Below are 20,328 nucleotides of genomic sequence, written 5' to 3'. Positions count from 1 at the left end.
CTCATACAAGCATAGTACGCGTTCACTACACGGGCTAAGACTGTGCTAGGAATGCGCCTCTTTCAATATATTTGATCGCCAGTGTCCGAGGTGTGACATTGGTGACAAACAAGCATACGCATACGGTCCGCATGATGGAAAGCGGCCACCGTAACTTATGGACGCCTGCAACTCACGGGGTGTCACATGCGCGTTGCTAACCCATTAGAAACTTGTACACTCCTTTTTGCTGTGTTAAGTACACAGCAAAAAGGAGTGCACAAGTTCCAAGGAGGGTTCGGGTTTAATTGAGAAGACCGAATGGTTGTTAAAAACATCAATTATACAGAGTGGGGCCTGTAACAAAGGCGAAGAATTGAACTGTAGGCTATTCTCCTTATACTGATCAACATTTGTTCAGTGACTTTTAAAAATTATGAAGTCTTTAAATTTTTAATTTTTCATACAAAATAAATATTAGCTTCAATGTACGCCATTATTGTTGTCATTGACGTTGTCTGTCACACTTTAGACTTAACAGAATTCGCAATACATTACCTCTTAGAAAAATCTTTCAAGGGTGATAAAAATCAAAATACAAGTTATTGTTAAAAGTCGCCGAACAAATGTTGATCAGTATAAGGAGAATAGCCTAGAGTTCAATTCTTCGCCTTTGTTACAGGCCCCACTCTGTATAATTGATGTTTTTAACGATAAAATAGCATTAAATTTAGGCGTTCAAAAGAACTAATACAACTCTGAAGAGTTATCCTAACCTCTTATTGTTTAACGAAATATTTCCCGGGGGAACGACCTGCAACGCACCAGCGACTCTCCGCATGAAACTAGTGCATGGTGACGATAATTAGGCACTTGTATTTTATTGCGTGTACAAGCAGTCAGCTGGCGGCGACAAATATTACTTACACTAGAAAATACTTAGGTTGGTACACTCGTCACCAGATATGTTCAGCAACAGAGGTGGTCACAAATAACTGAACGTGCATATATATTGTTATGGCGGGAGAGTGTTTACTCAGATAATTTTGTTTCCGGTTCATTTGAACCTTAACTCAAATTACCCTATTGCACAGTACAACATAAAGTCAAAAACACATATTCTCACATAAACATAAATTCAAAATAGCCTAACACTGAAATACCCAAGTCCCAAAACACCCTAAAAGTCTAAATTCAAAACGAACTTATCTCTATTATATACTATTTATCACGATCGCCTACTGTCATAAAAGCAGTAGGCCCAAACAAGCTATTGTCGTAAGACACGATTCATGTTCTACACGATTGTGAAAATACAATCGTTTCAAAACAAGCTAGTCCCAAAATACCCTAAAATATCCCAATGACGAAAACAATCTAAACGCGACTTTATTTTAAATATACTAAGGGTGTGTAAACTTCAAATACTGACTGTACTAAGTGTTCTAGAATTAGGAGTGAGCTTTAAAAATTTAGGGTGTTTTGATACTAGCGTGTTTTAAGACTGTTTTATTTTAGAGAATGGTGTGTTTTAGGATTAGTCTATTATGGGATTAGTTTGATCCGAGTTTCAACTCTTATGACATTTAGGTGATGTAGGAGTAGTACATAATCAAGATAAGTTCTTTTTATTTTTAGGGTGTTTTGGGACTAAGGTATTTTGGCGTTAGTTTATTTTGAATTTAGGTGTTTACGAGTATATGTGTTTTTGACCTTATGTTTTACTGTGCAATAGGGTAATTTGAGTTTAGGTTCAAGTGAACCGGAAACATAATTTTATATATGCGACTGCAACCTATTAATTTGTGGATTAGACAGAGACATTTACTAGTATCTAGTTTTCAATGGGTCAGCCACGCGCATGTGTAACCCCTTGAGTTACAGGCGTCCATAGGTTACGGTGACCGCTTTCCACCAGGCGGACCATATGCTTGTTTGCCAGCGACGTGGTATAAAAAAAATACTGGTTGTTTACTAAGTCGTAGATAACTTTTAACATTTAAGTAGGGCGCCCGAATTTTGCAGGTTTCTTTGTTATTTCTGCTATTTTAATCAATAAAGTCGCTTGAACAATTTGTACTCATTTGGGCGGAGTATGTTTGAACACTTTGAACGCTTAAATGCGCTAATATCTGTTATCAAATTGTAAAACTATTTACAAACAATTAATTAAAGATGTCTACAACTTCTTGTAATTCAGGCATTTTGCAATATCTGCGAAATATTTCGTAGAATATTGTATACGGCGTGTCTTTGAAGACACCTTATAACAATTTGGATTTGAATCCAAATGTCAGTCAGTTAGTAGGATAATTGATAACTAAAATTCCCCTCGCGTCTTGACTACCACAATTAGTGCGTGTATTATTAATAGGAAGGTGGTCGAACAGTCTTCAGCCATCTACACGATTTATTCAACCGGGTATGTAGCCTGGGGCCCATTACAGCCTGCAACTAAGTTATTTGCAATAATTACCCCACCAGCTTGGAATGATCAATACGTAACCGACAACTTGCGACTAATACGGAGATATTATTAATATCCACAAAATTAGAATTATGAAAAACCCCCAACCGCGACATAAATAGTGGACCGATTTTCATGAAATATGGCTAAGAACACTTCCGACTAATTCAGCTTTCAAACCAAAACAATACTAAATCTATGTAAATCGGTTCATCCGTTTGGGAGCTACGATGCCACAGAAAGACACACACTATACATACAAACAGACAGACAGACAGACAAACATAAAGAGGCAGACAGACAGACACGTCAAACTTATAACACCCCGTCGTTTTTGCGTCGGGGGTTAAAAGTAGTTAGATGATGGAAGATTGAAGAAATTTCCTTGCAGGATAAGATAGAAAGCTGTCCGATGTTCTGTGATAAGGACATATTTCGACGTAGTTACGCAAAAAGTTCCAGTCTAAATACATGAAATCGCCATTAAGATTTAGGCTTTGAGAGACTTAGGAAAAATAAGTCTATTATTTGAATGACAATTTCAGATAGATTGGAACGTTTTTGCGTACTCGTAACTGTGTCTATTTCATTTCACCCTCAAGAAAAACCCTTTCATTTTCTCCCACTTTACCATATATAATAGGTATGTTTACACAGTCACGTAAGTCGTCGCCGTCGTGGATACCGATAATCAATAAACTATTAAAACAGCAATGAAAATAATGAATGGTAATTGATATTACTTTATAACTACACTATGTTTAATTCATTAACGTAGGTGACGAATGGATAGTTGACGAATGCAGAATGTTTACTAATGTTTGCCCTTATTGAAAGACATAACTTTCATCGCATAAGAGAGGGTGCAAACTATAAAAGACGACGCAAATTCAATTTACCTACCTAGTTGCACCCATTATTAGATTTTTAAAACCAAGAACATTTTAGTTTTTGCATTCAAATATAAATACTATGTATGTATATCCTTATTCACAAAGTAGGGCGCAGTGCAGTGAACGCTTTCAATATTCGGTTTTACTCCTCGACACACTTGTCTTACAACACGTAGTAATAAAATAAACGATAAATTTGCATATTTACCAACAACTAAGCTTTCAGAAATCTTAAAAAACAAAACCGAGCTGTTGGCGCGATAAGAGCAACCAATTATTAAATAAATATAAATGATATGAAAACATTCATGACAAGTCCGCAATTTGTCGACGAGAGCGGCCGGGTCTGTGGTTTGCCGTGCTCTAATAACACGGTTGCAGTAAAAATCTCAATCGCTATTAATCAACGATAAGGCATCGCCGGAGCCTGCCGCGACGAAAGCTGCCATTGACGAAAGCTTAGATCCTAATCGATTCATAAAACTTGCTGCGTGTTAATTATAAGCCACTGGGCTGCGTCCGCGCCGCCACCGCTCTTCTGCCCGCGAGCCGCCCAATCCATCGCGATCCCATGTGAGAACCATCTTATCGATGATCCCTCTAGTAATTACCATTTATTTGACTGTGGTGTTATCACTGCAGTGCTGCCGTCGGTATTTAAGTTTATCAATAAATCGTCATTCGGCAGTTGCCTATCCAATCTATGACACCTTCATATTGCGATCCATCGTCTTCACGGTATGATTATGTTGGAATGATTCATAATCATCATCACATTTAAATAAAGCTGTGGGAACGACCACTTTGCTTACGAAGTCTTCTATTGTGATTTAATTTAATGGTTAACATGTCTTTCTTTTGCAAATCAACAAAACAATTCGCTCAACCGTTTTTTGTCGTTCCGAAACAATTAAATATCAATTGAAGACCAAATGTTTATACTTTACCGGAAAAAATGCACGAGTGACGTGTAATTAAACCCGAGACATTATTTATGTGCACTGCCAGTAATTTTAGTGCTCTTGCACAAAGCGGAGAGGTCAATTAGTGGTCAATAATGCTAGGTTTGACTTGAAACGAAGCGTGGTCACAACGAAGTGCAGACACTTGTGCCCAGTCTTTTAATTTGATGCTTTTTATCCGCACCGTGTGTAATTAGAACACATGCTCACTTTGTATTTGCTCAAGCGTCGTGAACAGTGGTTGGGCAACCAGCGTTGAAATAGTCGCCTAGGATAGTGTTTAGATACCGTCGCTTTGTTTCATCATAAATACTAGTATGATGGTACCTATGATTTGTCCCCACTTAGTTGATTTTATGCCATTTAAAATAAAAATGTTTTTGTAGTCACCTTTAATATTTTTTAAGTAGTGTATTTTGTTGGTTTATACCTACTAACCTATTCTCTAATGCAAGAGCGGTGTCTGCCAGTGCCGACCTAAGTTTTTATTTTTGCTTAATGTTAGATTCCAGTCTTTTATTCATTGTTTTGAAGTTAGATTTACCGTGGGTATTTAAAGGTATATCATAAATTAAATAGTTTGTTCATGTAATTCGTCTTGGTGTCGAAATTATAATATTTTTGGTGAAGTTTCTCTCTAGAACAATATCAAATGCATGGCAGTTAGATCGCAGTTTGATTTTCTTATCATTGTAGTGGTGGTAGAAAGACTCTTAAGGCTTTGAATTTGCATTGCAAAACGAATCAAAAAGAAAACTACTCTAGCAACAAACAAAGTGTTCAAATAGAAACAATCGCTCGAAATGAAAGTCTTATATTTAGGAACCAAACAAAATTAAAGTGCTTAACATAAACTATGGTTGCGTTACCTACATTCAAAGTGTCGTGTCAATCAATTCTCGCCCGTGGTCGTTTTGTAACGTCACGTGGCTGTTCCCACGGAAGCCTGGCTACGTTCCGCCCAGGGCCGTCATGTCCATCCACTTAAGTATTTAACATACATGAAGCCTTAGCTCAAAATTATCTAGCCCAAACATTTTCTAAGCTGACGGCATGAAAATGGGCACGCATAAATTACGATACGTACTCGACGAATATTAAATTTACTTGTATACTAAAGACGATTGGCATTTAATAGTTACTGCTCAGTTTAATGAACGTAATTGATTCGTAAAAGTTAGTTCTATTTGTACTAAGCGAGCATGAGAATCCCAGTTAATGTGTACCTACTGAACATGTCATTATCCTAGTCCAATAAGTGCCTTAATGATTCGGATTCCGCTTTGTTGAATAGATGCGTAAGTAAAAGACGAACGTTGAAATCACGAGTAATTTCATATTAAACCGGTCATTTTGTACGTAAATTTGGTAGGTAGGTAATGATTCCTCGAAAAGATTGTCTGCGGATCGCCGCGGCTAGTAATGAAGCCGTATTTAGGCTTTGGTCCTATAATCAAAATTGAATTAAGCACGTTGACATTCTTATTTTGTGGACAAAGCTTTTTCGTTTTCTGCTCCAGTTCTCTGTGTCAATTTGAATTTTTAATAGACTACTACCTATTCTTGAAACGCTATTTCTTGATAAAACGTTTCTTTCTCTATCGATTACCTAGTATAATAATAGGAACGTTAAGTGCATATTATTGAGTATCTAACATTAATCACAAGCTTTATTTAGTTACTTTGAATGACGCACACGACATATAAGTCATTGAGAGTTAGTGGTATATAAAACATAATACGTCTAATATCACTTACGTGAAATTTACAGCTTGCATAACATTTAATGTAACGTAAGTGCTTATATGTATCTTGGACGATAGTGTTATATGAAGACTTACTGCACTTTGCATTGAAGGCTAGAGTCATCAGCCTAATGACTAACATTAAAAGGTGTTAAAAGTTCCACTGTAGCTAACATAATATAAAACTGTCTCATAAACAATGGCTCATGACGTTAATACAATACTCTTTATTGTAAACACTTCTATTTTACAAAACAATGTATGCTAACAAAGTTTAGAATCGTCTTTGTATATCCAAAATTTGTTATTTTAATGTAGTTTGACCGTGGTTTCACATAACATAAGCCTTATAATATTACATCTTCTTTAAGTGAAGTCTTGTCAATTAAAAACATTTTTAAAGTGTTTCTCAATTAACAATATTTCCTTTAATTGCATCACCTAGCTTTTGAATCAGAGTTAACTGAGTTTAGAGGCGTAATGTCAAAGTTAAATTTGTAGTCACTGAGCATTTACTGCCATCTCTCGGAATAGGATTAAAACTTGTGGAACCTCATTTTTGCCAATTCGATTTATAATGTCCTTTGACTGATTTGTGTTAAACATTTGGGCTAAATGAGACTGAATGAATAGAATTACATTAAGAACAATAGGTTGTTGCAAAAAATATCTGCATATTTCCTTGGAATTATTATAACTTGCGTGAATTAACAACAGCAGCAGCAGCAGTTTTAATAACAGCTGGTCATGGCACCAAGATGTCATCATTGCAACAAAATGGGTGGTGCGTATTTAAATATTTTTCCCCTCACTAGCTCGGAAACACGCGTTTTGTCCTTTAATACCAGCGGGTGAAAACGCCTTTTATCCACTAGTGGGTAAAGTAATTTGACCTTGAATAAAATCAAATTAACTGCTTTAAAACTGATAAAAGTAGGTGAATCGGGTAATAAAGATGATTTACCACCTGTGGAGCTACTGGAAGCAGTGATAAACGCATTTTTTGTGTTGTAGTTTCCTCGCTATAGTGAGGGGAAAAGTTTTGTGTTACACTCGGGTGCAAATGTATTTTACTTCTCGTGTGTTAAAAACTCGCAAGTTCAGGATTCTATTCTCGAACCACTCGCTTCGCTCGTGGTTCAAGTATAGAATCCTTTCACTTGCTCGTTTTTCAATTCCACACTCGGCGTTAAAATACAACTTTGCCCCCTTGTATAACAAATAACTATTATTGGAAGGACATTGCATCGTTTATTTATTATATAATTATGTATATTTCACCAACAAATTTAGCAATATATTCTGGGAAATTTAAAATTGAAGGTATGTACTTATGTTTTTTTAATAAAAAAAGAAATTATTTGAAAAGAATTGCAGTTGTTTTTGATAAGAATTGCAGTTGTATCCCAAGTTAGGAGGCAGGTATTCAGACGTAAATCAATTCTCATACTATTGAATCAATTTTATTATCCTTATAAATTTGATTAAATAAAATGTATTTATTGTATTAACACTAGAAATTAACACAAAATAATGTAAGAATGAGTTAAATCTAAAAATAAATAAATAAAACCAAAGACATATATAACTCCGTATAGACAGATAATGTCTAAGAAAAAAACGTATCTCAGTACCATACAGAAAAAGGTACGGTGGCCTAGATGGCATTACACCTTTGGGGTAGTACGCTCAGCTAGATGGCGCTAATATTAATATTTGACATTTAAACACATATCAAGCAAAGAATATGGGCCAAATTGTCAAAACTGAGATGACAGTCTATGCACTGTGATTACATATTACTAAATTAAAACGGGACTTAATCGCGTAAAACTTACGTTTTATATTTAACCCGATGTTTCGGACATGACATTACGATCGTGGTCACGGGTAGACTGGCTGGGAGTTGTATCAACATCTTCTAGCTGTACGAGTTTTTCGAACTACCCGCACTTGATTGTCATCAGTCACTTTTACGCTAGGGTTGCCACTCTGCCTACATACAACACTCACGGCATCCGATGGTATGGGACGGGAAGTTTTCTCACGTTTACACTTGCTAATCACTGGATTCCACGAAGACGTTTTAATTTAGTAATATGAGTGAAGATCGTGTTAGTTTAAATCAATACACTGTGATTACACATTTTACTTCGACAGTAACTCTCTATAATACTCGATCCTCTTTGATAAAACTAAATAACAATCTAGACTTATTTAAAAATTACTTACCTACTTACAAACATAACCCAGTTATCAAGAAAATACCCCTTCCAGTAGGTCGGCTTGCGGTATGGACCCCATGACACTGGCGGAATAAATGCCCTTTAATGAATATGTATTTTCAACAAGTCATTGCTTTAATATAACTGCTTTATATTTTAATTTAAAACCAAATTAGTAAACGTTTAGAATCAAACCTTTCTTAATGTCACCATGTTAGCTATACAATTATACAAGCTATCAATCAGACATCGTTTACCGATGCATAATGTTCAGTTAGGGCCTATATTCTGTAACAACCATTTTGACTCTTGCTTTAGTTGTAATTACATAAAATAATTATGTATTTTATAGGTTTTTATCATATTCTAGAATTATTTGTTGCCTAGTTAAGGCGTGCATTGGTGCAATAATATATTTCATTAATTTTCAGTAGGTAGCCAAGACGCACCTACGCTCCGTAGCGAACGAAAATCAACTAAAATTCTCGTACAGTCAGCTACAGAGAAAAGTAAACCCCCCTGCATACAAATTAGTATGCAAGGGACCCCCTTTTCTCTGCAGCTGACTGTACTAATAATTATGATTTTTTTACTTAACCCTTCCCCTGGAACAAGCGCCTGTTCCAGATCTGTCCCAGGCAATTTAAACTGTAACTAACAGATTGAAAGTTATTAATTCAGTAGCAAATTTTTGACAACGGCATTCCAGGGTGCGTAGCCGAATGGCACAAACGCTCACGAAAGGAAACGTTCGTAGATACCTATCTCTACCGCTCTTGCTTATTGGCGCGATAGAGCCAGACTACCTTTCGCGGCGTTTCGTTGCCGTTTCGCGTCGCAAAAATGCCATTCGGCTACGGCACCAGGGGTTAAACCAAATCCATACTAATATTATAAATGTGAAAGTGTGTGTGTCTGTTTGTTTGTCCGTCCTTCACGGCAGAACGGAGCGACGAATTGTCGTGATTTTTTAAATGGAGATAGTTGCAGGGACGGAGAGTGACATAGGCTACTTTTTGTCTCTTTCTAACGCGAGCGAAGCCGCGGGCAAAAGCTAGTACTATATAAACTCTTAGAGTTAATACGTGCAGCTTCTGACGTTTCCCATACAATGATTTTAGCAGCGCCATCTAGCGGTACGAGTTGTTCAAAGTAGTTTGTCAGACTTTTATTTTAGTAAATTAAAATAGAAAATGCGATCGTTGATCTACTTTAACATTTTTAGACGGAATAAAACAAAAATATAAGAATGTGTGACTTTTTTTAATTTTATACTGTATGAACTAAACTATTTTGATCAACTCATGCCGCTAGGTGCGCTAGTATCGCGTGTTGCCAACTTTGGCACCAAGCTGCACGTATTAACTCGTAGAGTTTACATAGTTTTTGGTTAAACTGATATCATTAGGACATCTGAAAGAAATCATTTTTATTTGGAGATCGTGCATTTCGCTCGTTCTTGCCTGTAGTTACATGGGTGCGGGCGAGATGCAAGATAACTGAATGACATATTTCGCATATCGTTTTAATATCGGTGGAAGTTTGAGTTGGCCTGAAGGAGAGACAACGTGCTTCGTTATCGTAGCGCAAGCCAGCCCAATGATTTGTAATTATTGATCTTATTAGGCATCTCACGCCCAACAATTAATGAAAGCGAGATGCCTAACCATATTAGTGTATCGACAGCGTCGTTAAAATCGTATCCTTACAATATCGAAACCCTAACAAATCGGTGAATTAGAATCTCATCCACTTCGCTGAAATATTTTGATCTATTAGCGCCGTGACGCGGCGAAACCCGCTAGCGCCAGTTAAGGGGCCACTTTTTAGTACAAATTTAATTACCTCGATTCGGGCCCTTTCTGTCACTCACAATCTGGTACTTTATGGGGCACCGTGTAATGACTTCGGGCGCCCATAAACGACTCTTGTGTGGAAATTTATTAAGCGTTTTGGGAGCGTATTGTGCCCTTTAAGACTCTCACTTCCTTACCGGTATAGTATGATTAATAGTGGGGCTTTGTTTGGCAGCAAAAAGGCTTTTAAGCTGGTGATAGCCATGGAGTTGTGTTTTGACACCTCGTTAATGTGTTGTTATATGGACGTAAGTATGCAATGATACCCATTAAGTAGTAATATGGTTTCAATTATTACACAAGCAATACGCGGGACTTATTAGTAAATATAGTAAAAACGAAGTTATTATGCCGAAATGAATGAATAAGTGATTTAATTTTTGATATCGGTGACCGTGAGAATTCAGGCGGGACTTGAGGGCTTACCGCGAACGACGTTGGACGTGTGGCTTCCCTTTCTCACTTACGCACTGTTTCAGTAGTGGGATAAAGATGCAACAGACTTTGTTCGCGGTAAGCCCTCTGTATTCCGCCAAGTGCGTCGCTAAAATGCTGAACGCATATTCGATTTTTTAATGCTTCGTCAGGCTTGGTGACGACTGTAAGGCAAATTTGCAAAAAAAATGTCCACTTCTGTGTATAAGGTACAGCAGGGCAAATCTCGATTGTAACAGATCCATCCCATTTTTACACTATGATGTTGATTTCTACATGTATTCACTGAACACGCCTACCATATATAACCGGTGGATACTCTAATAATAATGCAAACATTGTAAAACATGGAAAAAATGGACCAGTTACATATGCCCCCCAGTCGAGATTTGCCCTTAGATTGTACCTTATAGAAATTTCAGGCTATGATATAAATATATTTAAGTTTATACATTTGCCACGGTTATATAAAATTAATGTTAAATGTTACTTATGCTTCAATAAATATCTAGAAAAAAACCGATTCCCGTTTTCAGTTTATTTTTTTTACTATAACTGTTTAAAGTTTTTTTAACAGACTTTAACCATTACATTCAACTCATATAACGATTTTTTTTTTAAATTCCTATTCATGATAACTTAATACACACTTGGTGGTGCGAGTAGTGCGTACTACTATTAAGTAGGTAATTATGATAAGCGCAAGCGGTCTACGAGCGCACGCATTTCACGCAAATAATATACATTTAGCAACAGTTTCAGGGACGTATTCTAAATGAGAGCTGCTATATGGTTGCATTATCGCTTGTGCTGTGCCATATTACCAAGTGCGGAAAATAAAATTCAAGTGCGGAAACAAAGGAATTCGAAACGCGTCACGGTAAATCAAAACATGACCCAAGGCAGTGTTTTAAATCGATAAGTTGCGAAAATTTTCCAGTAGGTGTAGTATGAATTTTCTGAGATGAACTTTTCGCTTTAGCCGTAATCTGTTAAACAAAGGCCTTTGTTTCTATTATTCCCCGCGGCTAGCTCCCGTTTCCACAGCACGTGCTAAAGTTTCAGTGTAGTTAAAAAGCAACTATCATGATAGCAATAAGGTTCAAATTTATTAAACAGTTTGCAGTATGCAGGTAACTTTTTTTGAAGATGACAAAACGTGTTATCTCCGAAAGGTCTTTTTATGGATTTGAACCTTATTACTATCATGATAGTTGCTTTTTAACTACACTGAGACTATAGCACGTGCCGTTTAAACGGGAGCTAGCCGCCGTGAATAATAGAAACAAAGGCCTTTGTTTAACAGATTACGGTCAAAGCGAAAAGTTCATCTCAGAAAATTCACACTATAGTCTGCCCTGCTAGCCGAATGGCATTTCTGCGCCGACAACCGCCGACAGAAATGAAGTCTAGCTCTGTCGCGCCAATACGCAAGACGATTGAGGTATAGCTACGAAAGAGATATTATGCATTCGGCTACGCACACTGTTCCGAAAGAAAAAATCGTGAAAGTCGCCATACATTTTGTGACACGAGTACGTTTTACCGCACAGTCTGTACTATCAGCTGCAAAAGTGCATGGAGAAATTATGAATGAATTCATTGATAACTCTGAAATGTATTTTTGCAGCTGATACTCGTAGTACATATAGTGTTGTTTTCGGTACTACTAGTTCGGGAATGGGTTCTTTCCAAGCCATATGTAATATGTTGCCCGTGTGGGGACGGGTTAAGAATTTCACCACCCCCTTTCTTCCCGTGGGTGTCGTAGAAGGCGACTGTGGGATATGGGTTTTAAATTGTGGCGTAGGTGAGAGGCTGGCAACCTGTCACTGCAATGTCACAGTTTCATTTTCTTTCAACCCCTTATTTGCCAAGAGTGGCACTGAAACCTGAGTAGTTTCATGTGCTCTGCCTACTCCTTCATGGGACTCAGGCGTGATTGTATGTATGTATGTAATATGTATCTCCTGTAACACCACACGACGTCTGCCATATTTTCAGGGGCAGCTACACAATTGCTAGTAATACCGCACCGGAATAAAGGCACCTCACACGATCCGCCTCTGTCTAGCGCGTAATTGCGTTCGGTCATGCGATTACGTTCCTGGCCGATTTAATTATCGCGAAATGATCAGTGTGCCGGCCTCCGACAATTTACCTATCAATCAACGCAGGTTGTTGGCTGCGGGTGGCGATGGCTTTCAGGCTTATTCCTCACGATTATTGAAGGCAGGCTACCTAGCCAACGTCACAATCGCTCATGCTTCGTAACGGCTCAGCCACGACATTGGTCTAAGCGCGACAGCGGTGAGCGGCGGCCATACATTGGAGCGAGACACAGCGATGGGACTTTTCATTCGCACGTATGGCTGCCGCTCACCGCTGTCGCGCTTAGACCAATGTCGTGGCTGGGCCGTAAGCGTATCGTTATGGTCTAGTCTCCATTGCTCTTCTGTAGTGATGCGACAGAGCCAGACTATTAGGTATCGCCACGTAGCGTCAACGATTGTCACTTAACTATCGCTTCTGCGGGTGTAGCACACTATACTTTATCGCGTCGGTGCGTCTCGTGTGGTACAATTAGTAAATCACGATTATTGAGAGCAGCTTTCGATCCTGGAGAATCATCTTTAACAACTACAATAGATTTCTTATTTATTTCATGCGGTTACTGCAAAAGTTACGCAGTGACTTTCTTACATAGTACGGCAGCAGAGTTTTTAAATTAAAACAAATTGACGCAAAAAACACCCCCTTTAAACACTTATATCTGTATTCCCGAAAATAATACATGAAACTGCTGAAGCTTCATTGCCGCTCAGAGCAATGAAGGGGATGAAAAAAAAAACGAAATTGTGGTCCACTACAAAGTCAGGTTGGTAGCCTATCGCTCACAAAACAAATGAACCCGTCTCCCATAGTTGAATTCAACGAGACCCACGGGAGGCAAAGGGGTCGTGTTTTTATTCGACATACAATCTAGACCAATTAACAAAATGGTTTCACATACCTATTCGTATACGATTTACATAATAACGAAGTTATGAATATATTACAGGCTGTACTAAAATCTTGACAGAAATAATTAAGAAAATAGGTTTTTCTACTTAATATTAACGTTACACGCGATTTTCATAAATAATTTACACAGTAATAGCTCCCTAACGTGACTCCGACGTCCACTTACGGTACAAAATAAAATTAAAGAATATAATCGACAAGCTGGCCGTGTTTGGACACTGTCCCGATTGGGTGATTCCGGGTCCATTCGGCTTGCATTGCTACGTAGCAATTATTAGGGTCGGTACAATTTGACGTCCCTTTTCGTGCGCTACCACGGATAATTACTTCATTTTGACAACCCTAAGTTGTCGAAAGGGATTAGAAAATGACAACACGATTCGACCCTAAACCGCTATCAAACTTTTGTTTGTTAGGAGTGTCCTTTCTGTACGTAAGTATGTATTATTTATTCTGTAATGCAGGCAAAAGTTCTTGTACCATAAATAATATGGTTATGCACTTAAATAAATGTAATTGCGTCAACGCAAGCACTTATGGTGTTAACTTGGCGCGTTGTTTCTTGCAACGCGAGCCCATTTTTGGTAGTAAGCTTTAGTTTTATCAAGACATAAAGACCCGAATGAATTTATCGTGAATGGCGTTGACAAAAATGTGAATATAAATAATGCGATGAATAATTCAGCGTGTATCGGTATGGACGGCGCGGCGGCGGCGCGGGAGCGGGTAAAAACGCTGCGCTAACGCCCGCCCGGCCGGAATGCCTCGCCAGCGTTTTAGCGTTCCGTACCCAGAGGGTAAACGAGAACCTATTACTAAGACTCCGCTACGTATTGTCCGTCTGTCACCAGGATGAGTCTCATGAACCTTGAGAGTTTTTCTGTGTGTATTGAGAGTTTTAGAAATTTTCACAGGTGATATACATTCATGATAGAGCCCAAAAGAGAGGGAGGGTCGGAGGCGCTCCTTGGGCTTGCTGCTATACTAAAAATAGGATAAAATCAATATTCGAGGGGGGTGACAACAAATATGATTTTTTTGTCATTTTATTGGAACCCTTCGTGCGCGACTCCTACTCTCTCTTGCCTGGTTTTTTACCTAATTGTTCTGGAGCACACACTCATCCATTATCTAACTGATTTAGGCATTGTTACTTTTTACCTATCGCGCCACATCATATCACATCGTTGTCCTCTGAATTTTGAACGGGCTAAACAATTGGCCTTTCTAAATTTAATATCACAAATTCGTTTTTTCCATTCCTTAACAGGGTAAAGTATTTTTCATGCACAGCGCTAATATATTATCGGGTGTTAGTATCACACCAACACATTTCTTTTTAGCACCTGAGGCATTTAAAAAGACCTTAATTAATTCATTAATCGCATTGTATTCAATTTGTTGGGATGCTGTTCAGGTCCGGATTTTGCTGGGAGTGTTAGTTTTGCATAAATTCTTGAATTTGGTATGACTGAAGAAATTAACGGACATTAAATAAACTTCGTGGTTCCAATTAGTACCTATAGGATGAGATTTATTTCTTTTCGTATAATTGAACTATCCGGGGCTGATTATCGGGACAATTATATTTTTTCTATAATTGTGCTCCGTCTGAACAAATGAGTGGCGACAAACTATAAAATAAGAATTCACGTGCGCTTGGCTGGATGTCAATGATTCTGTAATTAATATTAATTTGACGGTTCGTTGTTATTCCGGAGCGTTGCCTTCGTGCTTGATTATCCATGTTTTTAACAAGCCGCGACCACCTTCCTCTTGGACGTAATAGGGCAAATATTATAGTCAGTAAGTATCTGCATTTTTACCCATATTCCTTGGTAATATGGCTGAGTTTCAAGGCATTAGGACCGGTCTCGTTGCCGTAAGCCGCGTTTCCTCACGTATGGCGGTCCACGCAATTGCCTCTATAGGCATCGTGTCGCTATTTTCGGTATTTTCATTTGTGCAACGCTGGTTTATTTTCCGCTCGTCGGGTACAGGTGACGGTGTTCAATGAATCGATTAAATGCCGTTTAATTATTTTATAATCTCCGTCTGAAATCAAAATTGTTTTGAAATCCCTACAAGTCATGCAATCGAGCCCGGGATATTGTTATGAGGGCAAAAAGTTTAAGTATCTAAAGACACGTTTGGGTATGTACCTTTTCGAAAGAAGTCATCCACATCGATAACTTCTTTCAAGGATAACTTTCGCTAGAATGTTGGGCCGAGAAGTAAATTACAATACTCATAGAAATTGATACATGATATCTAGTTATCACGTGATTCCTTATGTAGAAACTGATTCATCAACCCATACAGTCTTGTTTTAGCGCGAGTCATTCAGTGTAAATATTTGAAATTCAATTGGTTCCTGTATGCTCAACTGCCGTAAAAACTATAGAAGTTGAGTACCAATTTGAAGATTATTTTTTGTTTTAGGAACCCTTCGACCGCCCGGGCTCATCGGAGGAAGCAAGCCGAAGGTGGCGACGCCGGCCGTCGTCTCCAAAATTGAGCAGTACAAGCGGGAGAACCCCACCATCTTCGCTTGGGAGATTCGGGAGCGGCTCATTTCTGAAGGTATGATTCCATTGGTATAGGCAAAGAGGATCGAGTATTATAGAGAGTTACAGTCGAAGTAAAATGTGTAATCACAGTGCAGAGACTGCCATCTCTTGACACAGGCTTAAAACTTTTGAACCTCAGTTTTGACAATTTGGCCCATATTCTTAGCTTAATATGTTTTTAAATATTAGCGCCATCTAGCTGAGCGTACCCCAAAGGTGTAATGCCATCTAGGCCACCGTACCTTTTTCTGTATGGTACTGAGGTACGTTTTTTCTTAACTTTATCTGTCTGTACGGAGTTATATATGTCTTTGGTATAGGCAAAGACATATGCCACTTTGTGTAGACAGATAAAGTCTAAGAAAAAACGTACCTAGGAACCGTAGAGAAAAAGGTACGGTGGCTTAGATGGTGATACACCTTTGGGGAACTCTCGGCTAGATGGCGCTAATAATGATATTTGACATTTTAATATGTATTAAAAGCTATGAATATGGGCCAAATTGTCAAAACTGAGGTTCAAAAGTTTTAAGCCTGTGTCGAGAGATGGCAGTCTATGCACTGTGACTACACAGTTTTCTTTGGCAGTAACTCTCTAGAAACTCGATCCTCTTTGGTATAGGTAATCTTTCATTATTGCCCGTGTGGTGATAAGTTAAGAATTTCACCGCCCCTTTTCTTTCCGTGGGTGTCGTAGACGTCCACTGTGGGATACGGCAGAGAGAGGCTTTCAATTCAACCTATCACTGCAATGTCATAATTTTAGTTTTCTTGCAACCCCTTATTTGCCAGGAGTGTCACTGAAACTTGAGTAGTATTGTGTGCTCTGCCTACCGCTGTATGAGGTACAGGCGTGACTGTATATATTACTAGCTTTTGCCCGCAGCTTCTCTCGCGTTAGAAAGAGACAAAAAGTAGCATATGTCACTCTCCATCCTTTCAACTATCTCCACTTAAAAAATCACGTCAATTCGTTGCTCCGTTTTGCCGTGAAAGACGGACAAACAAACAGACACACACACTTTCCCATTTATAATATTAGTATGGATGTATGTGTACCTTTCATCACCATCATCATTAAGTAATATTAGTTATTAATATTTTAGCGAAATATGTACGTAGGCTAATTATTAATTTTTATTCAATGAAGTTCTTTATAGAACATTATTTTTATGCCATAAACACAAACATCACCCACGGCGGCAATTAAATTCAAGCGAACTTGTGAAGAAAAGATATCAACGCGCAGCTATCCGTTTATCTGAGGTTGATAATAATCAAAAGCCAAAAATCACACAAAATTATCAATGATATTTAGAAAATGATGATTATATCCGCATTTTAGCATGCTCAACTTTTATCTTACTCGTATTAATACATAATTGCACCTAAATATTTTTGTTATATACAAGTAGGTCACTCATCCTTATCGGAATCGTAATGGCATTCATATAATGATTCATTAAGATAATGATTAAACAAAAGAATGATTGGACAAAAGACAAAAGAGAGATAGTTATAACTACTATGTACTTATACTAGTGCAGTATATACCTAAGTCAAAATAATGTCGTTCTATGTAATTACGCCAATAGTTACTAACACAGAGATTTTATCATAAAACTGATTGCACATAAGTAACAACTTTTAGAGTAACTTTAGCTAACACTCACTGAAACCAACTCAAGATTGCTTCGTATAATCTGTGACTTCCCGCACGCATACAATTGTGAAGTCAAAGCAATGATAAGTTCTAGCAACAAATGATGATGATTTGGCACCGGCCTGTTCCCGTGCATTACGAACGAACGCCGAGAGCGATCACGGCTTGCGCGGCATTCACCACATACTTGCACTAATTCATACTGCGAAATTTCAATACGCATTTTCAAAAGCTTAGTAAGGTGTAGCTAAACAGTAGTCGAGGAAAAATTGAATAAAAATTATGGGAAGACTGAACGAAACTTCTATTTACATTTTTCGAATGAATTTTGGTTGGTCTCTGAATCATAAGAACTTTCGACACATATGTTTCAGTTTTATTTCGTTCCGGGACCGGTATTCTAAGGCTATGAAACATGGCGATGAATTGGGATAAAAAAATGTGAATGCTTTTTGTCCTATTAGAACACTTTTTTTTTTCCTAAGGAGCATTCAAGCTCAAGGGTTTTTTCGACTTTCTGTTTATAGTTTTTGTCAGAATCAGTGCCTTTCTAAATTGAAAAAGTGTCGTGTACAACGTTTAATAAAATTGTTTTAAAAACAATAATTATTTTATTAAGTGCTAATTGAATATGAAGATAATTATTTGTTCTCAGACTTTACTTTCGCGTATCTAACGTGTTTTTTAAAATAATTGTTCGATTACAACGACAGTACGTAAACTTTATTACCTACTACAAGTTAAGTCAACTCGAAATATAACTGTATACAACTCAATGTATGTTTTCATGAGTACAGTGGGCAACACAAGTCGGTCGCTCGCGTTTATTATCATTACGTAACACCAGTTGGGTGGATAGCTCCTTGCGTGCGCAAGCTTCTGCTCAGTAGTTTGAGTACCTCCCGGAATTTAGGGATCAAAATAGACTATTAAATTAAATACCTATTTTATTTACCTCTACTTGCTATAACTTAATATTTTCTTTAACCGATTTTCCACGTTTTTATGTTATATGATTTAAGTGATCGTGTAGAATACCGGTTAAGCGAAAAATAATGATTGTGTAAGAAAATAAACAATTCGTGCGCTCGTTAACTAGCTTAGCTTGTAAATCTTGTAATTGGACTAAACGGCACACTGGGCATATAGTCGTAACTACTGGTATCACTAAAAGGTAAGCCGGTGTAAGGTCGACCGCCGCCGTTGGGTAGGAAACACAGAATACACAGACACCGCATTGTGAAGCGTTTATAAAGTTCGCGTGGTCACCAGGCCTATGCACAATTTTACGAGTAAAATACTACGTTTTAAGCAGCGCTATTGAGTATTATTTTACACCCTTCTCCTCCTTGCGTTATCCCGGCATTTTCCACGGCTCATGGGAGCCTGGTGTCCATGCTTTGACAACTAATCCCAAGATTTGGCGTGTATTAGTTTCACGAAAGCGACTGCTATCTGACCTTCCAGCCCAAAGGGTTACTAGGACTTATTGGGACTAGTCCGGTTTTCTCACGATGTTTTCCTTCACCGAAAGCGACTAGATAATATCAAATTATGATATTTCGCACGTAAGTTCCGAAAAACTCATTGGTAAGTACGAGCCCGGATTCGAACCCGCGACCTCCGGATTGAAAGTCGCACGCTCTTACTGCTAGGCCACCAGCGCTTTTTTTAGTAGCATCTTACACCATTACATATTATAACAGATGAAGTTCAACCCTAAAACTCTTTTTTTATTTTTTATCAATAGGTAGGTGAGTGCTGGTCGTAAACGTTGACATTGACACAGTGGAATCAAGTGGTTATGTTCTTATAATATCGCACGGGTGGTGACTTTGGGTTGACTCGAATGCTCCGTCTAGTAGTTGAGGTGGTCTGTGCTGTTAGGAAAGAGCCTCTGCTTACGCAGTAACTTTATATCCGATTAACAGATCTGCTTATTTGAGTAATGAACTTTAGTCGGTTCATGACAACGTTTTTGGGGGTCAATAAGTAAAGCCATGGAAGTGCAACCCCCAAACTGTCGGTCAGTTTCGTGAATGGCTTATGGGTAACGGATATTATGTCGGTAACGCGATACGCGTTGGATTAACGCATCTATGTGCACATAGACTAGTTGGTTGTCGTCTTTACATAAGTGAGGTTAGGTAATATAATAACAGTTTTATCTTTCGTCAGCATCATGTATAAAAAACTCAAGGAACTTTTTCTTGTAAATAGGTTCATCACATACAAACTGAATTAAACTATTAACCCTTTAACCGCCAGAGTCTGATATATAAGACATCACATATCCAGCTCATTCCGCCATAGTCTGATAAATAAGACAAAGATCTGATTTGGTTTTTAGAGCCCATTTATAACTCCCATAACTATGCCAACCTTACTCTGCGTGGTACAATACCTGTCGGTGGCGACACGAGCACGCTCGATCAAAAATTTCTGACGGTTAAAAGGTTAAGATATAGATGAAAGTACTCAAAACTCAGTGCCACTCTTGGCAATTAAG

The 20,328-nt window shown here is 38.1% G+C and overlaps 1 protein-coding gene across 1 annotated transcript in view; it reads left to right on the top strand.

The window, feature by feature from the left end:
* The window catches only part of LOC125229087 (paired box protein Pax-6-like), a 73,805-nt gene that overhangs the window by 41,413 nt on the left and 12,064 nt on the right, over positions 1–20,328 (top strand). Inside the window, exon 4 of the mRNA XM_048133864.1 lies at positions 16,029–16,169. Within this exon, the coding sequence (XP_047989821.1) occupies positions 16,029–16,169 (141 nt within the window). The remainder of the gene's footprint in view (positions 1–16,028; positions 16,170–20,328) is intronic.

The sequence above is a fragment of the Leguminivora glycinivorella genome, chromosome 8, assembly GCF_023078275.1.
Source record: "Leguminivora glycinivorella isolate SPB_JAAS2020 chromosome 8, LegGlyc_1.1, whole genome shotgun sequence".
Classification (NCBI taxonomy): Eukaryota; Metazoa; Arthropoda; class Insecta; order Lepidoptera; family Tortricidae; genus Leguminivora; species Leguminivora glycinivorella.
Note: the sequence above shows the minus strand (reverse complement) of the source record. Positions and strands in the feature narration are given on the sequence as shown.